The following is a 25,302-nucleotide window of genomic DNA, read 5'->3' as shown; positions in this document are numbered from 1 at the left end:
CTGGAGTAACCCAGCCGGTCAGGCAGCATCTCTGAGGAAAAGGTATGGGTCAGGAGTCTTCTTCAGAAACTTTATATCTATCTTTGGTATAAACCAGGTTCTGCATTTCTTTGCTTCTACATATGGTAAGGTGACATTTTGGGACCCTTCTTCAGACTCCCAACCCAAAACATCACCTGTCCATGTCACAAGTGATAGGAGCAGAATTAGGCCATTCATCCCATCACGTCTACTCCACCATTCAATCATGGCTGATCTACCTCTCCTTCCTAACCCCATCCTCCTACCTTCTCCCTATAACCTCTGACACCCATACTAATCTAGAATCTATCTATCTTTGGCTTAAAAATATCAATTTCTTTGGCCTCAGCAGCCTTCTGTGGCAAAGCATTCCACAGATTCACCACCCTCCGACTGAAGAAATTCCTCATCTCCTTCCTAAAGGTACGCCCTTTAATTCTGAGGCTATGAACTCTAGTCCTAGACTCTCCCACTAGTGGAAACGTCCTCTCCAAATTCACTCTATCCAAGCCTTTTACTATTCCATACGAATCAATGAGGTCCCCCCTCATTCTTCTAAACTCCAGCGAGTACAGGCCCAGTGCCGTCAAACACTCATCGTATGTTAACCCATTCATTCCAGGGATCATTCTTGTAAACCTCCTCGAGACCCTCTCCAGGGCCAGCACATCCTTCCTCAGATATAGTACCCAAAATTGCTCACAATACTCCAAATGCGACCTGACCAGCGCCTTATAGAGATTCAGCATTATAATGTTGCCTGTCCAACTGTCACTCCATTTTGTGCCTTTCTTTGGTAAACCAGCACCGGCATTTCCTTTTTTCTACAGAGAACAGTACGGGTGCAAGAAAAGGCCCTTCGGCCCACAATGTCCATGCTGAACATGATGCAAAAAAAAACAACTCTTACCTGCCTGCACGTACTCCATAGCCCTGAAAACATCTCTTAAATGCCACTATGGTATCTGCCTCCGCCACCCCTGGCAACATATTCCAGGCACTTACCACCCTATGCATAAAAAATAATTGCCCTGTAGAGCTCCTTTAAACTTTGCCCTTATCACCGTAAACCTATGCCCTCTAGTATTTGATATTTTCGTCTTGGGGAAAAGGTTCTGACTGTCTACCCTATCTATGCATCTCATATCACTTTTACCATTGGGAAGGTACAGAAGCCCGAAAACCATTACCACCAGATTCAAGAATAGTTTCTTTGCAACAACCAGACTGTTGAATATTACACAACACAATCGTCAGCAACTATGACAGTATCATCCAACAGTGGACAGTATGTTTGGTTGTACTACAGACCAGTTTTTACACTACTATGAGAGCAGTACTGAGATACTATCTACCTCATTAGAGACCCTTGGACTATCTTTGATCAGACTTTACTGGGCTTTATCTTGCACTAAACACTATTCACGTTATTCCCTTTATCATGTATCTGTACACTGTGGATAGCTTGATTGTAATAATGCATAGTTATTCCGCTGCCTGTTTAGCGTGCAACAAAAACTTTTTACGTGACAATAAACTAAATTAGTATTACTGTTACCAGCTTATTGAATTTATTTGACTTTTATATTTATCTCTGTGTATTGCGTTTGCAGGCATATTAAGCTGCCGCATGCAAGAACTTGTGCAAGAAGGAACTGCAGATGCTGGTTTAAACCAAAGATAGACACAAAACGCTAGAGTAACTCAGCTGGACAGGCGGCATCTCTAGAGAGAAGGAATGGGTGACATTTCAGGTCGAGACCGTTCTTCAGACATTCGCATGCAAGAACTTCACTGTTCCACTGTGGAGCATCAACATTAACACACCTCAAGCCCACAAATGTCTACGTTTCATGTGAACAAAAAGGCTCTCACCGACCCAGATAAAGTCCGCTCACTCACTTATCTCAAACCAATAAACTTGCAGCTGGAGCTCTGTCACGGTCAAGAATGGTTTGTTTATACTTTGCCTTTTAAAAAAATATATATTTTATTAAGCTTCACAAAAATACAAATGAGAATTCATTTTATAATTATGCACAGTATCAGGAGAAGAAAAGAAAAAGAGAAAAAGGACAACCTCCCCCCCCCCCCCCCCCCCCCCCCCCCCAAACATACCCCAAATAAAAACAAAAGATTGAGAGTTATATGGTTTGATTGACAGTTTTGATAGTAGGTAAGTTGTACCATATCACATTACAATTACACTGGATGCCAAACATTGCCATATATGGTCACAAACAGAAAATACATTGTAACCCGACATATCAGCGAATAGTCCCTGAAGCTTCCCTTCTTGCCATTAAATCTATATGTGGTTGCCATATTTTTTTTAAGTCCTGACTCTTACATCTTATGTTGTAATAGATAGTATGTTGCAATACTGTAGGGCGGTAATCAGATTTCCAGTGGATTGTAATACACTTCCTTGCAGCGAACTTTGCCTTTACGGCTTATTTGTTTCTATTTCTTCTGCTTTGCATGATCCATAATCTGTAAAATACATAACTTCTGCAGCACTATCGAACATTACAGCACAGGAATGGGCTCTTCGGCCCACAATGTTTGTGCCGAACATGATGCCAAGTTAAACTGCCTGCACATGATCCATGTTTCTCTATTCCCTGCATTTCCATGTGCCAATCTAAAAGTTAAACGCCACCATCGTATCTGCCTCCACCACCACATCTGGCAATGAGTTCCAGACCCCTCCACTCTCTGTGTTAAAACAACTTGCCCTGCACATTTCCATTAGACTCCCCCCACCCCACTCCCCCACCAACCCTATGCTATTGGATTTTTCCATCCTGGAAATAAAGGTTCTGACTGTCCACACCTCTCATAATTTTAGATAACTTACAGACCCTTCTTCAGTTCCTTGTGTCTTCATTCTCTGCCGCTGATGTCGTCTGATCAGCTGAACGCTTCTCTTTCATAGTCAAAGAATCATAGAGTTATACAGCACAGAAACAGGCCCTTTGCCCGAGCGCCCATGCCAACTAACATGCCCCATCTATGCTCGTCCTACCTGCCCATATTTGGCACAGATCCCTCTAAATCTATAGAGAAAGATTTCTTGGATCTAGAGTTTTTAAAGAAATGAACCAAAATGGCTTTAGTTTGCAGGGTGTGTAAAAGTAGAAGTGTCATATGATTATTAGCTATAGTCTGACAGATCAAACAAAACACAAAGTGCCGGAATAACTCAGCAGGTCAGGCAGTATCTCTGGAAAACATGGATAGGTGATATTTGGGGTCTGGACCCTCCTTCAGACATTCTAGTAGTAGAGGAGAAAGTTGGAAGAGAGGACAATTGCTGGTAAGTGATAGGAGTTTTTGTAGAAACAAAGAATTGCAGATGCTGGTTTACACAAAAGGACACAAAGTGCTGGAGTAACTCAGCAGGCCAGGCAACATCTCTGGAGAACATGGATAGGTGACATTTCAAGATAAAGTCCAATAAAGTCTGATTAAAGATAACCCATTGGTAGATGGGAGGTCAGGACCGTTGTCTAGTTGGTGATAGGATGGTTCAGTTGCTTGATAACAGTTGGTGGGAAGAAATTGTCCTCGAATCTGTAGGTAAGCGTTTTCACACTTCTGTACCTCTTGCCTGAAGAGAAAGAGAAAAGGGAGTGACTAGGAGGTGACTCGTCCTTGATTATGCTGGTGATCTTGCCGAGGCAGCCGTCTGCTTCCTATTGAAGATAGACACAAAATGCTGGAGTAACTTAGCAGGACAGGCAGCATCTCTGGAGATAAGGAATGGGTGATGTTTTGGATTGCGACCCTTCTTCACACTGACCTGAAACATCACCCATTCCTCTCTCTAGCTGAGTTACTCCAGCTTTTTACGTCTATCTTCGGTATAAACCAGCATCTGCAGTTCCTTCCTACACATTTCGCCTACTCCCAACCATTCAGTACATTTCACACCTATTTATCTACATTACTCTGTTGCCGTCTCACATTGTCCTTGTTGCATCAGTGTTTCTCAGTTCAGAGTTTTAACACGTCTCTCAAGTTGTTTGATCTGGATTCCTGCCAACTCAGCACAGCACATTGTCGTACCTGACCCCAACTTGGCCCATTCATGATCGTTTGGTCAGATATCCCAGAATGTAGTTCATAAGTCTCAGGAGCAGAACTACGGCGTTTGGCTCATCAAGTCTACTCCACCATTCAATCATGGCTAATCTATCTTTCCCTCTTAACCCGATTCTCCTGCCTTCTCCCCATAACCTTTCACATCCTTACTAATAAAGACTTTTCAATCTCCACTTTAAAAATACCCAATGACAGGCTCCACAGCGATCTGTTGCAATGAATTCTACAGATTTACCATCCCCTCACCTCGGGGCTTCCCCTCTTCGAATATAGATGGGCTCTCACTAGGGTCTCTTCTACATCCCGCAGCTCCGCTCTTGCTCCCCCTCCCCATTCGTAGCAAGGCCAGAATCCCCCTGGTTCTCACCTTCCACCCCATCAGCCAGCGTATCCAACAAATCATCCTCCAACATTTCCGTCATCTACAACGGGACCCCACTACTGGCCACATCTTCCTATCACCTCCCCTTTCTGCGTTCCGCAGAGACCATTCCCTCCGTAACTCCCTGGTCCACTCGTCCCTTCCTACCCAAACCACCCTATCCCTGGGCACTTTCCCCTGCAACCGCAGGAGATACAACATCTGTCCCTTTACCGCCCCCCCCAACTCCATCCAAGGACCCAAACAGTCTTTCCAGGTGAGACAGGTTCACCTGCACCTCCTCCAACCTCATCTATTGTATCCACTACTCTAGATGTCAAGTCAAGTCAGGCTGGGCGACCGATTCGCTCAACACCTTCGCTCAGTCCGCCTTAACCAACCTGATCTCCCGGCGGCTGAGCACTTCAACTCCCCCTCCCACTCCCAGTCTGATTTTTCTGCCATGGGCCTCCTCCAGTGCCATAGTGAGGCCCACCGGAAATTGGAGGAACAGCACCTCATTTCGCTTGGGCAGTTTGCAGCCCAGCGGTATGAACATTGACTTCTCCAACTTTAGATAGTTCCTCTGTCCCTCTCTTCCCCCTCCCCCTTCCCAGTTCTCCCTCTATCTTCCTGTCTCCACCTATATCCTTCCTTTGTCCCGCCCCCCTGACATGTCTGAAGAAGGGTTTCGACCCGAAATGTCACCCATTCCTTCCCTCCTGAGATGCTGCCTGCCCTGTTGAGTTACTCCAGCATTTTGTGAATAAAATCCATTCCAAAGGTACATACCTTTCTTCTGAGGCCGTGTCCTCCAGTTCCTGGATTCCACCAGTGGAAACATCCTGTCCACACCCACCCTTTTCACGCCTTTCACTATTCGGTAAGTAGCATGGTCACATTACATGGATGTCTGTTCCAGTACTGCACAAATAGGCAGAGTAAGACACATATAAAGCCCTAAATGGACATTCCCCCCCCCACATCAAAAATCTTCTAACCCACCTCTCTAACTCCAGGTCCCTCAGGTCGGCCGACTTGGGGCTACTCACTATCCCGCGGTCTAGGCTTAAGCTCAGGGGTGACCACGCTTTTGCAGTTGCAGCTCCTAGACTGTGGAACAGCATCCCTCTCCCCATCAGAACTGCCCCCTCCATCGACTCCTTTAAGTCCAGGCTCAAAACCTATTTCTACTCACTAGCGTTTGAGGCTCATTGAGGAGGCACTGTGAACTGTTTTGTATGTGCTGTTATGTTTGTGTGCTACTGTATGTTTCATTTTTTTCCTTAGTACATAATCAGATGTACAGCACTTTGGTCAACGTGGGTTGTTTTTAAATGTGCTATACAAATAAAATTGACTTGACGTGACTTGACAAAGTGCTGGAATAACTTATTGGGTCAGGCAGCATCTCAGGTAGATGTACATAGGTGATATTTCAGGTCGGGGCCCTTCTTCAAACAGCTGGAGTACATTTGTGAGCTTTTATGTTAATACTTCTCCCCTTGCGTTCAAAATCCTCTGGCTTTCTTTACCCCTCACCACTGCAATCAGTCTGAAGAAGGGTCCAGACCCAAAATATCACATATCCATGTTCTCCAGAGGTGCTGTCTGACCATTAAGTTACTCCAGCATTTGGTGTCTTTCCTTTACATAAATACTCCTTACTTATTCCTATACCTCCTCCTTCACCTCCAATCAGGGACCCCAGTAGCCCTTCCAGGTGAGACAGAGGTTCACATGCACCTCCTTTCACCTTACCTAATGCATTTGGTGCTCCTGATGTGGCTTCCTTTGCATTGGCATGACTTTGCCAAGGTAGGATTAGTACTGTGCAGGTCGGGTTGGAAGAAAGCAGCTGTGCCTTACCTGGTGTTGAGACTTCTGTACCTCCTGCCCAACGGTAGCAGCCATATGAGGGCATGGCAAAGATAGTGGGGATCCTTGATGATAAGATGCCTCATTTTTTAAGATGCTTTTGATGCTATTACATCAGGACAACCCCATCACTTCCAGGAGACAGAAAGGGCTTTAATGACATAAAAACAAGAAGTGTTGGAAATACCCTAAGGTCAGACAGTATATGTGGAGAAAGAAGAATTTCAGGTCCATGACATAATATCACGTCAAAAGTGTTTGTCATGTATAACAAAACAGAACATTTCCTCTCTGCTTTGACACTTGGATGGGTACGTGATCCCACCTGCCCAAACTTGGCCGATAACCCCCTAAACCTGTTCTATCCATATATCTGTCCAAATGTCTTGAACATTATGACAGGTCCTGTCTCAACTACCTCCTCCAGAGCTCAATCCATACACCCACCACCCTTTGTGTAAAAAAGCGACACCTCAGGTTCCGATTAAATTATTCTCCGCCTCACAAACCTGTGTCTGGTTTTCAATTCCCCTACTCTGGGCAAAAGACTGTGCATTTCAGCTATCTATTCCTACCATGACCTTGTACACTTCTATACAATTCCTATCTTCTTGCAGTCCAAGCTCCATAGATAAAGGATATAGCATTTAGCACAAGATATAAAGTCTCATTGAAGTCCAATTCAAGATAGTTCAAAGGACTTCAGTTACTGTAGACACAGTACAGAGAGAAATGCAGTCTTCTTCAGACTGAGAATGAGGGGAGAGGGAGACACAGAGACTGGGAAGGGTAAAGTGTAAAAACGAGACATCAAAAGAGATGGAGGACAAGGAAAATGTAGAATGGATCATTGTTAGCTGGGAGAAGTTGACAACGAAGCAGAGATAAAATGTAATCAGGAACAGTCAGACTGGTCAGAGAACTAAAATGGGGGAGGGATGGAGAGGGAGGGAAAGCAAGGGTTCCTTGACATTAGAGAAGTCAATGTTCATACCGCTGGGTTGTAAGCTGCCCAAGCGAAATTTGAGGTGCTCTTCCCCCACTTTGTGCTGGGCCTCACTGACAATAGAGGAAGCCCAGGACAGAAAAATGGGAATGGAACTGAAAGCGTGACTGGGTCTCGCACCGGGGGAGGGCGAGGGTCCAACATGGCCTACCTCACACCCTGAACCCTGTTGATGACGGGTGGCCGGCGGGTCACGTGCCCTCCGCTCCCCGCCAAACCCCGCCCCCTTTCTTCTGACTTTGCAGCGCGGTCGCCATGGCAACCTGCGCCTCAGCCCCTCCCCCTCCCCCTCCCCGACAGACAGCCAGGCGCGCCCAGTGCTGACAGAAGGCGGGTTCGGTGCTCCGCCGCAGGATCTGCAGAGTGGCGCTGAACGCGGGCGGCGGTGGCGGCGGTGGCGGTGGCGGCGGCAGTGGCGGTGGGGAAGGCAGTGGCATTGGCGGCGGCAGCGCCAGTGCCAGCGGCAGCGCCAGTGCCAGCGGCAGCACGATGCACAGCCGGCTGCCCAGCCTCAGCGTGCCCAAGCGCACCGAGAGCGAGGTAAGCGTCTGCCACCACACCCATCCTCATTCATCTTTAATGAAAACCGTTTAGGTGGTGCATACATTCCCGATCTTGAGTTAAAGTGCCGCGTCTGTAAAAACAAAAATTATATCTCTCGTATCCCTTTCCCGTGATTTCAGTCTGAAGGAGGGTCTCGACCCGATACGTCACCCATTCCTTCTCTCCAGAGATGCTGCCTGTCCAGCTTTTTGTGTCTATCTTTTGTAAAAATGACACGTGTTTGTATTTATGTGTGTGTTTGTATGTGTCTGCGTGTATATGTATGTGTCTTGTAGGAGAATAACTGCAGATGCTGGTACAAATCGATGGTATCACAAAATGCTGGAGTAACTCAGCAGGTCAGGCAGCATCTCACTCTGGAGAGAAGGAATGGGGTGACGTTTCGGGTCGAGACCCTTCTTCAGACTGTGTCTTGTGCGTATACGTGTGTGTGTGTGTTTATATCTGTGTGCTTGTGTAATATATGAACGTGTGTGTGTGTTTATATCTATGTGCTTGTGTGTCCGTAATATATGTACGTGTGTGTGTGTGTTTATCTCTGTGTGTCTATGTGCTTGTGTGTCTGTAATATATGTACGTGTGTGTGCCCAGTTTCCAACCAAAACTGGAGTCTTGTGGTAATTTTGATACGGTCTGTCGATTTTATTTTGTATTTATTTATTTTTGCGGGAGGGGAAGACGGTGGGGGTGGATGTAAAAGTGTCCCAAAAAACGAGGTTTGCCAGAGAAAGTCAGATGTTGAGGAGTAACAGTGAGGAACTGTCGGTGTTTCTGTGGTGAAGGTACACAGGGCCTACAGGCCAGATCCCGCCCAGTGCAAGGTACAACCTGGTACCTCCAGCCGAGATTGTCACGGTGCAAACCTCTCGGTGCGTGCGATCGCTGTTAAAACAACTGTCTGTGTTAATCGCAGTAACTCAGTCCATTACTGCCCCTCCCCAATGATTTATGTTTTTAATTCCGCCTTACCCTGCTTGTTTGGAATTTCCTGTTTAAATAAGCAATGGGATTGCACGTAAGGTCAAAGGGCGTGACGCACGGAGTCGCTCAAACCGTCTGGAGGACATGACAGCTGACAGCACACACTAGTAACACATGCAACAGGTACACGCTTACCTTTAAAAAGCCGCCAAAAGGCCAATTTTTGTGCTGTAAAAAACGAAGAAGAAGCTGGAGGATCTGGCGGAGGAAGAGGAGCCAGGAGAAGGACTGCCAAGCCCGCGGATGCAAGAAGCAGCTGGGAAGACGTCTGGCCAACCGGCGGGAGAAATGGAAATGCTGGCCGGGAAGGGAGGCAGGAGAGCAAAGCTGAGAAGCAGAGGGCCGCCGACTGGCCAGCGGGGGGAGAAGAAGCAGAGGAGGAGGAGGAGGAATGGACGGGGTTGAGTGAGCTGGGAGAGGAGCAGCAGGAAGAACCTGAGCCGAGGGACCTGGAGGATCTGCAGGGGCAGAAGCAGCGAGCGCTGGAGGTCGGCGACCCGCCTGAGGACGAAGGGCCCAGGGAGGAAAGGCTCCACAGACTTGGAGGGGGAGGAGGCGGTGGAAGACGAGGAAGAGCGGAGTGTCGAGCCCGAAGAGGAAGAGGAGCCGGGGAGAGGCCAACCGGCAGCGAGAGCTGGGCCGGGCGCTGGGAGCCGAGGCGGAACAGGCCACGGCTCTGCTCGGCGGCCCCAGCCTCGAGGTGTTGAGCACCGGCTAAGTGGAAGCGGAGCCCGGCTGATGGACATGGCAAGCGGGAGAAGGCTGGAGGGCCAGCAGAGGCTGCGAGGAGCCAAAGAACCGCAGGAAGCGAGGCCCAGAGCAGGGGCGCAGGAACGGGGAGAGGTGTCAGGATGCTCGGAGCGCCGGGAGGGAGCCGGAGACGCGCTGATGGGAGGACCAACAGGAGGGTCTGGGGAAAGCCAAGCTGCGGCAAAGTGCAGCCGCAACATTGAACTGCAACACCCTCTCATTAGGACTGGCGAACTGTTCCACAACAGAAGCCATTCCAAACAAAATAGAAGAAAAAGACGAAGCAAAGGCCCGCTGCACTGAAAGCCATAGTAAGTGATTGCCTGCAGTACACGGCGTGCCTCCTAGTAGGCAACAGTACGGGTCAGGGGCCGTGACCTCGCCTGCCGTGCAATCCGCCTATTCAGAGGAAGTGGTCCAAAGTTAATTTTTCTTCAACCCAGCTAGTTATTTAAACATGTAGGACGGAACTGCAGATGCTGATTTACACCGAAGATAGACACAAAGTTCTGGAGTAACTCAGTGGGCCAGGCAGCATCTGTGGGGGAAAAGGAATAGGTGACGTTTTGAGTTGAGAACCTTCTTCAAACTGAAAGTCAGGGGAGAGGGAAACTAGAGGTTTGAAAAGGTTCAGAACAAATCAGAGCCGGCCTCTGGGGATGGTTCTGATTTGGTCTGTACCTTTTCCTATCTCGAGTTTCCCTCCCAGTCTGAGGAACAGTCTCACCCTATTCCTATTCTACCAGAGATGCTGCCTGACCCACTGAGTTACTCCAGCATTTTGTGTCTATCATAGATATCTAAATAGATAGATACACCTCACATGCTCTCCATCTCCTCGATAACTTCCGGTTTCCAGGCCCCCACTCCCTCATCTTTACCATGGATGTCCAGTCACTCTACACTTCCATCCCCCACAAGGATGGTCTTGAAGCCCTCCATTTCTTCCTCGACCTTGGAACCAGCCAATCCCCATCTACTAACACTCTCCTCCGCCTAGCAGAGCTGGTTCTTACCCTTAACAACGTCTCCTTTGACTCCTCCCACTTCCTCCAAACCAGAGGCGTGGCTATGGGCACTCGAATGGGCCCTAGCTATGCCTGCCTCTTTGTCGGGTACATCGAACAATCCCTGTTCCGGACGTACACTGGCCCCATCCCCGAACACTACCTCCGCTACATCGACGACTGCATTGGTGCTACCTCTTAGACCCATGCAGAACTCACTGACTTCATACACTTCACTTCCAATTTCCATCCTGCTCTTAAATATACTTGGACTATCTCCGACATCTCCCTCACGTTTCTGGACCTCACCATCTCCATCACAGGAGACAGACTAGTGACTGACATCTACTATAAACCCACTGACTCGCACAGCTATCTGGACTACACTTCTTCCCACACTGTCTCCTGCAAAAAGTCTATCCCCTACTCCCAATTCCTCCGTCTACGCCGCATCTGCGCCCGGGATGAGGTGTTTCACACTAGGGCATCAGAGATATCCTCATTCTTCAGGAAACGGGGCATCCCCTCTTCCATTATAGATAAGGCTCTCACTAGGGCCTCTTCTACATCCCGCAGCTCCGCTCTTGCTCCCCCTCCCATTCGTAACAAGGATAGAATCACCCTCGTTCTCACCTTCCACCCATTCAGCCAGCGTATCCAACAAATCATCCTCCAACATTTCCGTCACCTACAACGGGACCCCACTACTAGCCACATCTTCCCATCCCCTCCCTTTCTGCGTTCCGCAGAGACCGTCCCTCCATAACTGACTGACTGACTGCGAGCGTCCATTGGCGCTCTTTTTAAACTGCCTTTTTACCTGCGATTAACACTCATGTGAAGCTGAGTAAGTGAGTGTTAATCGCAGGTAAAAAGGCAGTTTTGATAGGTACCTGTCTTCACCAGATAGTCTATTAATGCCGCAACTGAATTTCATTTTGAGTGGAACACTAAAGGAGAAGATATTCAAGCGGTCCACGGAGCTGGTCTGTGGAGCCTACAGTGACATCCACACCACAGTTATGAATCCCACCAACGATTACAAAGAACCATCGGCAATTTTGCAACGATCCCCAGAACCAGTACAGACGCACCTAACAAATCCAGGCTGTTCCTGTCTCTCCCCGGCACTGTACATTAGGTATTTAGTTCTCCCTTTCAAATTAACATTTCATTTGGTTTTGGTTTATTGCTTCCACTATGAATCTTTTTTTCATTCGACCTGTGCCTTGAACAACATTAGCTCTGATCAAAAACTATCTCCAAAATTTGTAATTAGGCAATTTTATTTTAGGTAATGTATTTACAGATTAAAGGGAAAGGCAGTTAATGAACAAAATTTGTTTTTCAGACCCAAGGATCTCGACCCAAACGTCACCTGTCCATTCCCTCCACAGATGCTGCCTGGCCTGCTGAGTTCCTCCAGCACTTTGTGTTTTACTCAGGGTTGCAGCGTCTGCAGAATCTTGTGTCCCCCTCCTCACCTGCATCCACCTATCACTCTGTCCCGCCCCCACCTCTCTTTTCCAGCTTTCTACCCGCCCTACTTCATCAATCTGAAGAAGGGTCCCAACCCGAAACGTCGCCTGTCCATTCCCTCCACGGCACGGTAGCGCAGCAGTAGAGTTGCTGCTTTACAGCGAATGCAGCGCCGGAGACTCAGGTTCGATCCTGACTACGGGTGCTGTACTGTAAGGAGTTTGTACGTTCTCCCCGTGACCTGCGTGGGTTTTCTCCGAGATCTTCGGTTTCCTCCCACACTCCAAAGACGTACAGGTATGTAGGTTAATTGGCTGGGTAAATGTAAAAATTGTCCCTAGTGTGTGTAGGATAGTGTTAATAGTGTTAGTGTGCAGGGATCGCTGGGCGGCGCGGACTTGGTGGGCCGAAAAGGCCTGTTTCCGCGCTGTATATATATGATATGATATGCTGCCTGACCCGCTGAGCTCCTCCAGCACTCTGTTGTCACCTTGCCCGTATCTCTGTCAGCAGTAAGGATTTAACATTTCATGATGTGATTAAGATGTTTGCATATCTTCAGAGGGAGATGGAAATCTAATGACCTGAAAGACAAGGTTTGTGATGTTGTTGCTGATTTTCTGTAATTGTTCTACCGGCTGAGGGCTAAATCTGCTCCAAGCTGGCAGTTAGCAGTTATTGATCTGTCCAGTGAACGTATATTGCTGTCGATGGCAACTAAAGCCAATGTTCTGGGCAACCACCCTTCCAAAAGCAGTGGCAGCCCTGGTAATGCTGGTGGAGGAAGTGGGCCCTTTGTTTTCCCTCTGACAGTTCTGCTGTCAAAAATTGTAATAAAATCTGTTTGTAAATAATAAATTGCAAATAATATCCAATGCGATCCATAAAAAATAAAAATAAAATAAAAAAAGGTAGTTTAAAAAGAACGCCAAAAGGACGCTAGCAGTCAGTCAGTAAAGCACATACCTCCAAGCTTGTCAGGAAGACAGGATAGAAGTGAGTGTGTGGATTGGCTGATCAATTAAATTGGAAGTTTGGCAAATTGGCCAATTAGGTAATTTAGAGACTGATATTAACAAGGTTTGCACAAGGGGTGCAGCCCTGTTGAGGGAAGTGCCCTGTGAGAAAAGTGCGAGTCTTGTGCCCTGCGAGAAAAGTGCGAGTCTTGTGCCCTGTGAGAAAAGTGCGAGTCTTGTGCCCTGCGAGAAAAGTGCGAGTCTTGTGCCCTGTGAGAAAAGTGCGAGTCTTTGGCTGCGAGTCTTTGGCGAGGAGGTTACACTTGTTTTCGAGCCTGATTTTTTTAGACAATAAAGTAATGGCAAATAAGTTGGTGCAGTGTGTTTCATGCAGGATGTGGGAAGGTAGGGATACCGCTGGAGCTTCTGGGAGCTACACCTGCAAGAACTGTGTCCAGGTGCAGCTCCTGAATGGACGTGTGGTGGAGTTGGAGAAGCAACTGGATGACCTCAGGACCATCCGGGAATACGAGAGTTTCCTGGACAGGACCTACTGTGCGGCTGTCACGCCAAGGGTCCAGGTCGAGCAAAGGTGGGAGACTGTTTCAGGGGGGAGTGAACGTGGACTCCAGGAGACCCCGGTGGCTGTGCCTATTACAAACAGGTACACCCTCTTGGGAGTTGTCGGGGCAGAAGACGCTTCCAGTCCGAGTGGCGGACTGGTTGGCGGCTCTTATCCTGGCAAGGAGACTCAACCGGGGAGACCGAAGTCAGGAAGAGCCATAGTAGTGGGTGACTCCATTGTCTGAGGTACGGACGGTAGATTCTGTGGCGACAGGCGGGACTTGAGGATGGTCTGTTGCCTCCCTGGTGCCAGGGTTCAAGACATCACGGAACATCCTAGCGAGGGAAGGTGATCAACCGGAAGTGGTTGTGCACGTGGGCACGAGCGATGTCGGGAGGAAGAGGAGGGAGATACTGCAGCGTGAGTTTGGAGAATTAGGAAGAAGACTGAGAAGTAGGACGTCATGGGTGGTTATCTCGGGACTGTTACCTGTGCCTCGTGCTGGTGAGGGCAGGAACAGAGAGATCGGGGATTTGAATGTATGGCTGAGGGGCTGGTGCTAGGGAGCAGGGATTTAGATTTCTAGACCACTGGGATCTCTTCTGGGGTAGGGGTGACCTGTACAAAAGGGACGGGTTGCACCTTAACAGCAGGGGGACCAACATTTTGGCAGGCAGGTTTGCTAGTGCTACACATGTGGCTTTAAACTAAGTAGTGGGGGGAGAGGTTGACAAATTGGGAATATGAAGATGGAGTTAAAGGGGAAGCAAATACAGGAGAAATTGCAAAGGACTCTCGAATAAATTGGAAGAGAAGGTCTGGATGGGATAAGAGAGTAAGGTCAGGGCCAATTGTGGGAGAGGGGAGGTGAATAACGAAGTTAATGTGTTGTATTTAAATGCGCGAAGTATGAAAAATAAAGTGGATGAGCTTGAGGCTCAGTTAGACATTGGCAAGTATGATGTTGTGGGAATCACAGAGACATGTCTACAAGTGGACCAGGGTTGGGAACTGAATATTCAGGGGTACACAACGTATAGGAAAGACAGACAGGTGGGCAGAGGGGATGGGGTCGCTCTATTGGTAAGGAATGATATTCACTCCCTTGCAAGGGGGGACATAGAATCAGGAGATGTAGAATCAGTATGGATAGAAATGAGGAATTGTAAGGGTAAAAAGACCCTAATGGGAGTTATCTACAGGCCCCCAAACAGTAGCCTCGACAAAGGGTGCAAGTCGAATCAAGAGCTAAAATTGGCATGTCGCAAATGTAATGCTACCGTGGTTATGGAAGATTTCAAATTGCCGGTAGACTGGGAAAATCAGGTTGGTAATGTACCCCAGGAAAGAGTTTGTTGAGTGCCTCCGAGATGGATTCTTAGAACAGCTTGTACGGGAGCCTACCAGGGAGAAGGCAATTCTGGATTAAGTGTTGTGCAATGAACCTGATCTGATAAGGGGACTCGAGGTAAAAGAGCCATTAGGATGCAGTGATCACAATATGATAAGTTTTACTCTACAAATTGAGAGGGAGAAGGGAAAATCGGAAGTGTCGGTATTACAGTATAGCAAAGGGGATTACAAAGGCATGAGGTAGGAGCTGGCCAGAATTGAAGGAGGCCCTCGCAAGGAAGACGGTGGAACAGCAATGGCAGGTATTCCTGGGAACAATGCAGAAGTTGCAGGATCAATTTATCCCAAAGAGGAGGAAAGATTCTAAGGGGAGTAAGAGACACCCATGGCTGACAAGGGCAGTCAAGGACAGCTTAAAAATAAAAGAGAAGAAGTATATCATAGCAAAGAAGAGTGGGAAGCCAGAGGATTGGGAATCTTTTAAAGAGCAACAGAAGATAACTAAAAAGGCAATAAGGGGAGAAAAAATGAGGTATGAGGGTAAGCTAGCCAATAATTTAAAGGAGGATAGTAAAAAGTTATTTAGGTATGTGAAGAGAAAAAAAAAATAGTAAAGGCAAATGTGGGTCCCTTGAAGTCAGAAGCAGGGGAATTTATTATGGGGAACAAGGAAATGGCAGATGATTTGAACCGGTACTTTGGATCTGTCTTCACTAAGGAAGATACAAACAATCTCCCAGATGTTCCAGTGGCCAAAGATCCTAGCCATCACTAGCCGGCCATTGATCACCCTGTACACTAGCCCTGTCCTACACACTAGGGACAATTTTTATTTTTTTTACCGAAGCCAATTAGCCTACAAACCTGCACGTCTTTGGAATGTGGGAGGAAACCAGCGTAGCTGGAGAAAACCTACGCTGTCACAAGGGGAACGTGCAAACTCCATACAGACCATACAGATAGTTAGGATCGAACCCGGTTCTCTGGCTTGGCGAGGCAGCAACTCTACTATTTCGCCCCTAATTGGCATCCAAAGAGAGCTGTATAGGAAGGAACTGTTGATGCTGGTTTACACTGAAGATAGACACAAAATGCTGGAGTAACTCAGCGGGACAGGCAGCATCACTGAATAGAAGGAATGGGTGACGTTTTGGGTCGAGACCCTTCTTCAGACTGGAAGAAGTGTTTTGACCCAAAACGTCACCCATTCCTTCTATCCAGTGATGCTCCCTATCCCACTGAGTTACTCCAGCATTTTGTGTCTATCAAAAGAGAGCTGTAGTTCTTTACTTTTGGAAGATGTTAATGAAGATGCAATCTAGTTCCAATAGATCTCCAGTCGGGTCTAGTTTACTACCATATGCATGAGCACGGTGAGGTGCATGTGCAATGAAGATCATGCTTCCAGCGGCATCACTGGCGCAGAATCCGGCAAACACAGAAAAAACGTTACAGTAAATCCTTGTTATTACAGATCTGTTTATAACGGATTTTGGTACTAGCGGGCGGACGGATTGACCTTCACTGCCGACCCCACATTGGAGTGGGTCCAAATGGAATTTACAAGAATGATCCCAGGAATGATTGGGTTAACATATGAGGAGCGTTTGACGATACTGGGCCTATTCTCGCTGGCCTTTAGAAGGATAAGGAGAGACCTAATTGAAACTTACCGAATAATGAAAGGCCTGGATAGAGTGGATGTGGATAGGATGTTTCGACTAGTGGGAGAGTCGAGGACCAAAGGACATAGCCTCAGATTAAAAGGACATAACCTGTGGAAAGGAGATGAAGAGGAATTCCTTTAGTCGGAGGGTGGTGAATCTGTGGAATTCAGTGCCACAAAAGGCTGAAGAGGCCATCAATGGATATTTTTAAGGCGGAGATTGACAGATTGTTAATTAATAAGAATGTCAAGGGTTACAGGGAGTAGGCAGGAGAATGGATTTGAGAGGGAAAGATAGATCAGCCATGACTAAATGGTGGAGTAGACGATATATGCAAAACTCCAAATTAACACTTCCCATCAGTATTCACCAGAGAGCAGAGTGTTGGAGGCAGGTGAGTAAATGGAGGGGAATTAACTTGTGAACTTATGAAGATAAAAATATCTCCAACCCTTGGTTCCTCCCTAATCACCTCCCTTGGTTCCCTTAGCATCCTCAAATAGATCCAGTCTGGCCCAAGGAACATGTCCATTCTGGTGCTTGCTGATATCTCTGACATTCCTTCTTTCCCTAACATGCTCCAGAATATTCTGGGTTCCCCTCCATTTACTCACCTGCCTCCAACACTCTGCTCTCTGGTGAATACTGATGGGAAGTGTTAATTTGGGGTTTTGCATATATCGTCTGGCTCCATGCAAAGATTATTATTTTGGTTATTCATTCCTTAGCTACTCTCTTCCTTCTAATATATTTATAAAAGGTAATAAAGTGAAAGAGTAAGTCAGTGGGTCAGGCAACATCTGGAGAAAATGGATAGGTGATGTTTTGGGTCGGGACCCTTCAGAAGAAACATCCCACAGGGAAGAGTTGGTCGCAGATGGCAACAAGCTTTGAGTGACGTAATCCGAAATGTCACCTATCCATGTTCTCCAGAGATGCTGCCTGACCTGCTGGGTTACTCCAGCACTTTGTGTCTGTTTTTGGAAACGAGCATATGTAGTTCCTTGTGTCTCTACTTATAAAAGATGATGGGATTCTCCTGAATCCTACTTGCCGGTGTAATTTCATGGCCACTTTTTGCCCTGTTTATTTCTTAAATTCTATCAATTTCCGCTTTAAATTGCAGAGGACTCATTCAATGTATAAATTTCAAATATGCACCATGTGCGCCTTTCTCTTCCTTGGTCCTTTCTTAACCAAGTTTCCCCAAACTTGCCATTTTACCTCTTGCCCATGGCAGGAACTCTGAACTCTCGGCTTTAACACCTCCCACTTATCCAATGTTGTTTTTCTCTTTTGCAACTGCTCCCAAGTTATTTTTGGCAGCTCATTTTCTACACCATAGAAATCTGCCTATGGGCCCTCGGGCCCTTTCATTGTCACACGTGACTAGGCACAATGACATTTCATTGCTTGCATACACAATGCATACAAATAGCAGCCACCTAAGGCACTGACAAAGTTACAAAGCACGCCGGCCCCTCCTTTTGTCCCCCCAACAGTACCCACACACTGGGTCTCCATTGTTCTCCCCCCAGGTCCCTCACGGCGGTCCCCCTACATCGGGTCCTCCATTGTTCTTCCCCCTCCCTCAAGGCGGTCCTCCACGCTCTCGTTGACCGTGGGTCGGCCCACAAAGCATTGCTGCCGCCGCGAGGCTTCACCGCTGCCGAGACCCCCAGCATCGCGAGGCTTCACCGCTGCCGAGACCCCAGCGTCGCGAGGCTTCACCGCTGCCGAGACCCCAGCGTCGCGAGGCTTCACCGCTTCCTCCGCCAAGGCCTCGCCACTGTCGACACCCCACTTCACGCCTCCGTGGTGCTAACCCGGGCCCCAGCCGCCAAACCCTTTTCCATGACTTGCTTGAACCTTGTTAAAATCTGTTCAACATTCCTCCACAGGCACTTCTATCAATTGCCCATCCTTATGCAGGATCACTATAACGCCCATCCAATGCAGGATCACTACTGCATTTACACTTCTTAACAGGAAATATTAGATAATTTGCTTAAAGGACTCAATATAATGCTTCATATATATGCAATATAATGCTTCAAGGACTCAATGTAATGCGCCGCCTCATGGGGGTCCCCTCACGCCGGGTCCTCCTTTGTTCCTGGTGGCATGTCCTCTGGCTCCCACCTGGCCCGTCCTCAACCACCGGTACCCGCGACATCCACTGCACCAGCACCCTCGACGATCTCCATCAGTCCATTCCTGATGCCTCCGCTCTGTCGGCGCAGTGCCATGTCGGCGCGGGGCCCTGTCGGGCGCGGGGCCCTGTTGGCGCGGTGCTATGTCGGCGCGGGGCCCTGTTGGCGCGGTGCTATGTCGGCGCGGGGCCCTGTCGGCGCAGTGCCATGTCGGCGCGGTGCTCTGTCGGCGCGGGGCCCTGTCGGCGCGGTGCTATGTCGGCGCGGTGCTCTGCCGACACCGGCTCGGTCGGCGCGGTGCTCTGTCGGCACGGGGCCCTGTCGGCGCGGTGCCCTATCGGCACGGGGCTGTGCCGACACAGGCTTATGTATAGTTTAGAAAGATTTATTTACTGAACTGTATGCAAAAAGAAACTTGACTGTGCCTTGGTAAATGTTTCAATAATGTAACATTGGACCATAGTTTTGATGTACAGCGTAGCAACGATCTCCTTGGCCCACCACCAACCATCAATCACCCGTGCACTACTTCCTTGTTATCCTACACAATAGGACTGGTTTATAGGGGGGCAATTAACCTACAAATCTGCATGTCTTTGGGATGTGGGGGGAAACTGGAGCACCTGTAGAAAACCCGCACGGTTACATGGAGAACGTACAAGCAGTAGCCGTAATCAGGATCTAATCCAAGTCTCTGGAGCTGTGAGGCAGCAGCTCCACCACTGTGCTGCCCCAGCAGAGGGGAAATGTGACCAACACCTGGTCAGAGTTGTGCAGAATCATATTCCTGGATAAATTCATTTTGTTTAGTTTATTGTCACATGTATCGAGGTACAGTGAAAAGCTTTTGTTACATGCTAACCAGTCAGCGGAATGACAATGCATTGATTATAATTGAGCCATCCACAGTGTACAGATACATGGTAAAGGGAATAACGTGAATAACGTTTAGGGCAAGATAAACTCCACTAAAGTCTAATTAAAGATAGTCCGAGGGACTCCAATGAGGTAGATAGTAGCTCAGGACTGTTCTCCAGTTGTTGGTTGAAGCTTTCAGTTGCCCGATAACAGCGGGGAAGAAACTGTCCCTGAATATGGAGGAATGCATTTTCACGCTTCTGTACCTCATGTCGGAGGGGAGAAGGGGGAATGTCCAGGGTGCGACTCGTCCTTGATTATGCTGGTGACCTTGCCGAGGCAGCGTGAAGTACAGATGGAGTCAATGGAAGCGATTTTGGTTTGCGTGATGGTCAGGGCTGCTCCACAATTCCCACCAATTTCTTATGGTCTTCAATGGAGCTGTTCCCGAACAATGCTGTGATGCATCCCGATGAAATAGATTTGGCAGAGGTAGTGTTGGGAATATGAAAGGAGCAATAATTCTGATGTCTAGGTGTATATTAGCTCTAAGCTTATTCTGTTGTTCTACAGATTTTGATCCCAGTTGTACCAGATGAAGTTCTACTGAACAGTAGTCTCATCCAGCACCTGGCGCTTGCTGCCAAAGATGCAGCTCAACTTTATGGAGTGCTTATGAGGACCAAAGAAGATCCAAATTCCAGTGAGGTCAGTGCTGGTGAAAGTGGCCTTTTATTTTGGGCGGTATGACTTTACATTTTACTTTAAACTTTAGAGATGCAGCATGGAAACAGGCCCTTTAGCCCACCAAATCAGCACCAACCAGCGAATCACCCGTACACTAGCACAAATGAAGACAATTGTTTAAATGGGGTAAGGGGATTGGGGATTCAATAGCTACAGACTCACAATAATCTGTTTGGGGGGAGGGGAATAGAAGGCCTTTTCAAGAGCAAGATTTTTTTTTATTGCAAGGTAAGATTACTAGATGCTGTATGTTATTATTTAACAGAGTATTGTTGCAGAATTGTCAAAAGAAACAATTATTTGTCAATTTTAATGGCCACCTGTTGCAAAACTGATAGATTGTGTTAAGAAACAATGTTGCCTGAATACCGAGGGCATGTTACATGGAAACAGGTTTTTTTTACCCTCATAGTGTTTGAACTCAAGACAGATTTTTCTCTGCTTGTTAATTTCCAAAGTAACCTTTGAGAAGTTCCCTTGATTCCAATCACAATTGTGTTACGATGTGATGCGATAGAACTTTATTTATCCCAGAGGGAAATTGATCTGCCAACAGTCATAAAACACAATATGCGTGAAATATGAAATTAAAGTGACGTGGAAAGGATTGGGGATGTGTAAAGATTTGGGATGGGGGGAGGGGGGCGAGGGAAGACAGTCCACCCCACGACAGAAGGGGGAGGATTTGTACAGTTTGATAGCCACAGGGAAGAAGGATCTCCTGTGGCATTCGGTACTGCAACTTGGTGGAACCAGTTTGTTGAAGGTACTCCTCGGGTTGATCAATGTGTCATGGAGGGGGTGAGCTGTATTGTCCAAGATGCTCTGCAGTTTGAGGAGCATCCTCCCATCCAAGACCACCTCCCATGAATCCAATTCCGCCCCCATGTCGGAGCCAGCCTTCCTGATGAGTTTGTTAATCATGTTGGCGTCTGCGACCTTCGCCCTGCTGCCACAGGACACAACAGCGAAGATGATGGCACTGGCTACAACTGATTGGTGGAACATCTGCAGCATCTTACTGCAGACGCTGAAGGAGTGGAGACTTCTCAAAAAGTCCAGTCGGCTCTGTCCCTTTTTGTACAGGAGGGCCTCAGTGTTCCTAGACCAGTCCAGTTTACTGTCCAGGAGCGCTGTTCTAAGCAGTGTTATAAGCAGTTTGACCTTGGTGATAGTATTCCTTAATTCATCACTTGTGTTGTATCGATTTTGTGCTGTGGAACTGTGCGTTATGCAGAACTACCTGTATTAGATTTTGCCTCTAAAGTTGATAACTCCAGTGTCTCGCATACTGAGTTGAATGGATCATACACTTTTTCCCTTCTAGACGATCAGCTATGCTCCCTTCACCTTGTTCCCATCGCCGGTACAAACAAGACTCTTCAACCAAGCATTTGAGGTCCAGCAAGACTTCAACTTGCTGGTTGATAGAATCAGCATGGATTCCGAATTTCTGAAAAAATCGTTAGCAAGGTAAGATTCCTACATTGTGACATACAGATGACCTCCGCACGACCTCTTTTCACCATCCCCACCGATCTACTCACTGTAAATGGAACGATTGTAATCATGTATTATTTTTCCGCTGGCTGGATAGCAGGCAACAAAATCTTTTCATACCTCTGTATATGTGACAATAAACTAAACTGAACTATCACTTACCAGGTTTTGTTCCAACCCTCTTCAGTCCCCTCCGCCTTCTACTGTTAGCCTGAGGAAGGGTCCCAACCTGAAACGTCACCTATCCATTCTCTCCACAGATGCTTCTTGACTCACTGAGTTCTCCAGTACTTTGTTTTTCTGCTCAAGATTCCAGACCTGCAGTTTCTTGCGTCTCTCTTTGTTTTGTTTGTTTAACTACTGCAATCTTATCAAATATGTTTTCCTTGCTGTCACTTCTAGCACGGCAGAAGCTGATGAATTTACAGCTCGCCTGCTCAACATCTACACTCAGGTGCTTGATGAAGGCATTGCCCAGGTAATGGATTGTGCTTTGTACTGTTAAGTTCATAAGTTCTAGGAGCAGAATTAGGCCATTCGCCTTTCTCCACCTTTCATTCATGGCTAATCTATCTTTCCCTCTCAACCCCATTCTCCTTCCTTCTCCCCATAACCCCTGACGCCCGTACTTATCAAGAATCTTTCCATCTCCACCTTGAAAATATCCATCAACTTGGCCTCCGCAGCCATCTGTGGCAATGAATTCCACAGATTCACCACACTCTGACGAAACATTATTCCTCATTTCCTTTCTAAAGGTGCGTCCTTTTATTCTGAAGCTATGGCCTCTGGTCCTAAACGCTGCCTCTAGTGGAAACATCCTTTCCGCATCCACTCTATTCAGGCCTTTCACTATTCGGTAAATTTCAATGAGGTCCCCCCCCTCATCTAAACTCCAGTGAGTACAGGCCCAGTGCCATCAAAGGCTCATACGTTAATCCAGTCATCCCTGGGATTATTCTTGTGTACCTCCTCTGGACCCTTTCCAATGCTAGCACATACTTCCTCAGATATGGGGCCCAAAACATTACTGGATTAAAGTTCAGTTCCCACCGAATGTGCTGCCCGTGATCATGACAAGGTGGAAGAACAGTTCGGTTCTCTCAATTCTCAAAGAACTTAATTTAATTTCTGAAATAATTATCACTTTCTTAAATCCTACACACCAGGAAATGAGGTACAGAAATGTTTTGCGTGGAAAGTGCTTGACCTCTTGCTTTTGTGTAAACTAAAGTCTAATTTTTTTTATTCATTCCCCTTGTTCAGTCTATTACGCTGGGAGTGAACAGATCAGATTACATGTTTGACAAAAGATCCAGGCATACTGCTACTTTGAAACAGGTTGAGATTAACACCATTGCTGCCAGTTTTGCAGGATTGGCTGCCAGAGTCCCAGAAGTGCATCGGTAAGATTCCACATGGATGACCTTTGTCAGTTTAATTGATGTTGGTCTTCCCTTTTTTGTCCGGGCTTTGTCTCTTCTTTGCATGCATCCATCTTATGCGTATAAGATTATTAAGGGGTTGGACACGTTAGAGGCAGGAAACATGTTCCCAATGTTGGGGGAATCCAGAACAAGGGGCCACAGTTTAAGAATAAGGGGTAGGCCATTTAGAACTGAGACGAGGAAAAACTTTTTCAGTCAGAGAGTTGTGAATCTGTGGAATTCTCTGCCTCAAAAGGCAGTGGAGGCCAATTCTCTGAATGCATTCAAGAGAGAGCTGGATAGAGCTCTTAAGGATAGCGGAGTCAGGGGGTATGGGGAGAAGGCAGGAACGGGGTACTGATTGAGAATGATCAGCCATGATCACATTGAATGGCGGTGCTGGCTCGAAGGGCCGAATGGCCTCCTCCTGCACCTATTGTCTATTGTCTATATCCTGGAACACACCGCTCATGACAACTTGAGCACGGATGGACATGGTACCTCTTACAAGTTGGCTGAGTAGACTAGTTCTGTACAATTTGCTAATCGGAGATGTGCTTGGGTAGGGCCATACTCTACTGGACTGTTTCTAAGAAAATAATTTTACTGTGCATTTGCATTTTGCGCATGTGACAATAACAGCTCCATTGAGCTATCCTTCAATACCGTGGATGTTTGTACCAGTGGGAGAATCTAACACCGAAGGGCAGCCTCGGAATAAAAGGACGCACCTTTAGAATGGAGATGAGGAGGAATTCCTTTAGCCAGAGGGTGGTGAATCGATGGATTTCATTGCCACAGAGGGTTTTTGTTTGGAGATACAGTGTGGAAATGGGCCCTTCGGCCAACCATGTCAGCGCCAACCAGTGATAATCCTGTACACAAAACACTATCCTACACACTCGGGACAATTTACAGAAGCCAATTAACTTACAAACATGTACGCCTTTGGAGTGTGGGAGGAAATCTGACCAGCCAGAGGAAACCCATGCGGTCACAGGGAGAATGTTCAAACTCCGTACAGACAGCACCTGTAATCAGGATCGATCCCTGATCTCTGGAGCTGTAAGGGGGCAGCTCCACTGCTGTGCCACCCGCTGTAGGGGCCAAGTCATTGGGTATTTTTAAAGCGGAAATTGATACGTTCTTTATTAGTAAGGGCGTCAAAGGTTACGGGGAGAAGGCAGGAGAGTGGGATTGAGATGGAAAAATAGATTGGCTGTGATTGAATGGCAGAGCAGACCTGATGGGCTGAATGGCCTAATTCTGCTGCAATGTCTTGCGATCTAATACCTCCATCTTTCTTTTGACAAGCACTTTGCAGAATTCATGATTTGCCTTCAACAAGATCCCAAACCACCCTAGCAGTGGGCAGACTGGAAGGTGTGGTCTGGTCCGTTTCCTGTTTGGTTGTGCAGTGGCGCAGTTAGTAGAGTCTCCAGCTTCCCGGCTTCGCCCCTGACCTCGGGTGCTGTCTGTCTGACGTTTGCACCTTCTTCCTGTGATTATGTGGGTTTTCTCCTGGTGCTCTAGTTTCCTCCCCCATCTCAAAGATGTGCAGGTTGGTATGTTAATTGGCGCCTCTGCAAATTGGCCTGAGTGTGTAGGTTAGTGGCTGAATGTGGCAGGAGTTGATGTGAATGGAATAGATCGGGATTAGAGTCGGATTGACGTAAATGGTCACTGTGGACCCATGTAGATCCAAAGGACCTGTCACATTGCTGTTTGTCTTTGCAGTTTACTTTAGAGATACAGTGCAGAAACAGGCCCGCTGGCCTACTGACTCTGTGCCGACCAGCAATTCCTATACACTAGCATTATCCTACACACTAGGGACAATTTACAATTTTTACCAAAGCCAATTAACCTCCAAACTGTACGTCTTTGGAGTGTGGGAGGAAACCGGAGCACCCGGTGAAAAC

At 47.3% G+C, this 25,302-nt stretch overlaps 2 protein-coding genes across 3 annotated transcripts in view; one reads left to right on the top strand and one right to left on the bottom strand.

The window, feature by feature from the left end:
* The window catches only part of LOC144604652 (deoxynucleoside triphosphate triphosphohydrolase SAMHD1-like), a 37,853-nt gene extending 30,284 nt beyond the window's left edge, over positions 1-7,569 (bottom strand). Inside the window, exons 1-3 of the mRNA XM_078419290.1 lie at positions 7,525-7,569; positions 6,359-6,518; positions 5,282-5,413 (exon numbers count right to left, since the gene is read on the bottom strand). Coding sequence (XP_078275416.1) covers positions 5,282-5,333 — 52 coding nt within the window. The 5' untranslated portion in view covers positions 5,334-5,413; positions 6,359-6,518; positions 7,525-7,569. The remainder of the gene's footprint in view (positions 1-5,281; positions 5,414-6,358; positions 6,519-7,524) is intronic.
* A 139-nt stretch (positions 7,570-7,708) lies between these two features.
* The window catches only part of gss (glutathione synthetase), a 35,192-nt gene continuing 17,598 nt past the window's right edge, over positions 7,709-25,302 (top strand). The window contains exons 1-5 of one of the 2 annotated variants that reach the window (XM_078418809.1): positions 7,709-7,913; positions 20,280-20,414; positions 21,781-21,926; positions 22,356-22,431; positions 23,220-23,359. In XM_078418809.1, the coding sequence (XP_078274935.1) occupies positions 7,863-7,913; positions 20,280-20,414; positions 21,781-21,926; positions 22,356-22,431; positions 23,220-23,359 (548 nt within the window). In that variant the 5' untranslated portion in view covers positions 7,709-7,862. Of the gene's footprint in view, positions 7,914-8,645; positions 8,759-20,279; positions 20,415-21,780; positions 21,927-22,355; positions 22,432-23,219; positions 23,360-25,302 lie in introns of those variants that run through there. The other variant, XM_078418808.1, reaches the window with a different exon arrangement.

This window comes from Rhinoraja longicauda, chromosome 22 (assembly GCF_053455715.1).
Source record: "Rhinoraja longicauda isolate Sanriku21f chromosome 22, sRhiLon1.1, whole genome shotgun sequence".
Taxonomy (NCBI): Eukaryota; Metazoa; Chordata; class Chondrichthyes; order Rajiformes; family Arhynchobatidae; genus Rhinoraja; species Rhinoraja longicauda.
This window is presented reverse-complemented; position numbering and strand designations above follow the sequence as displayed.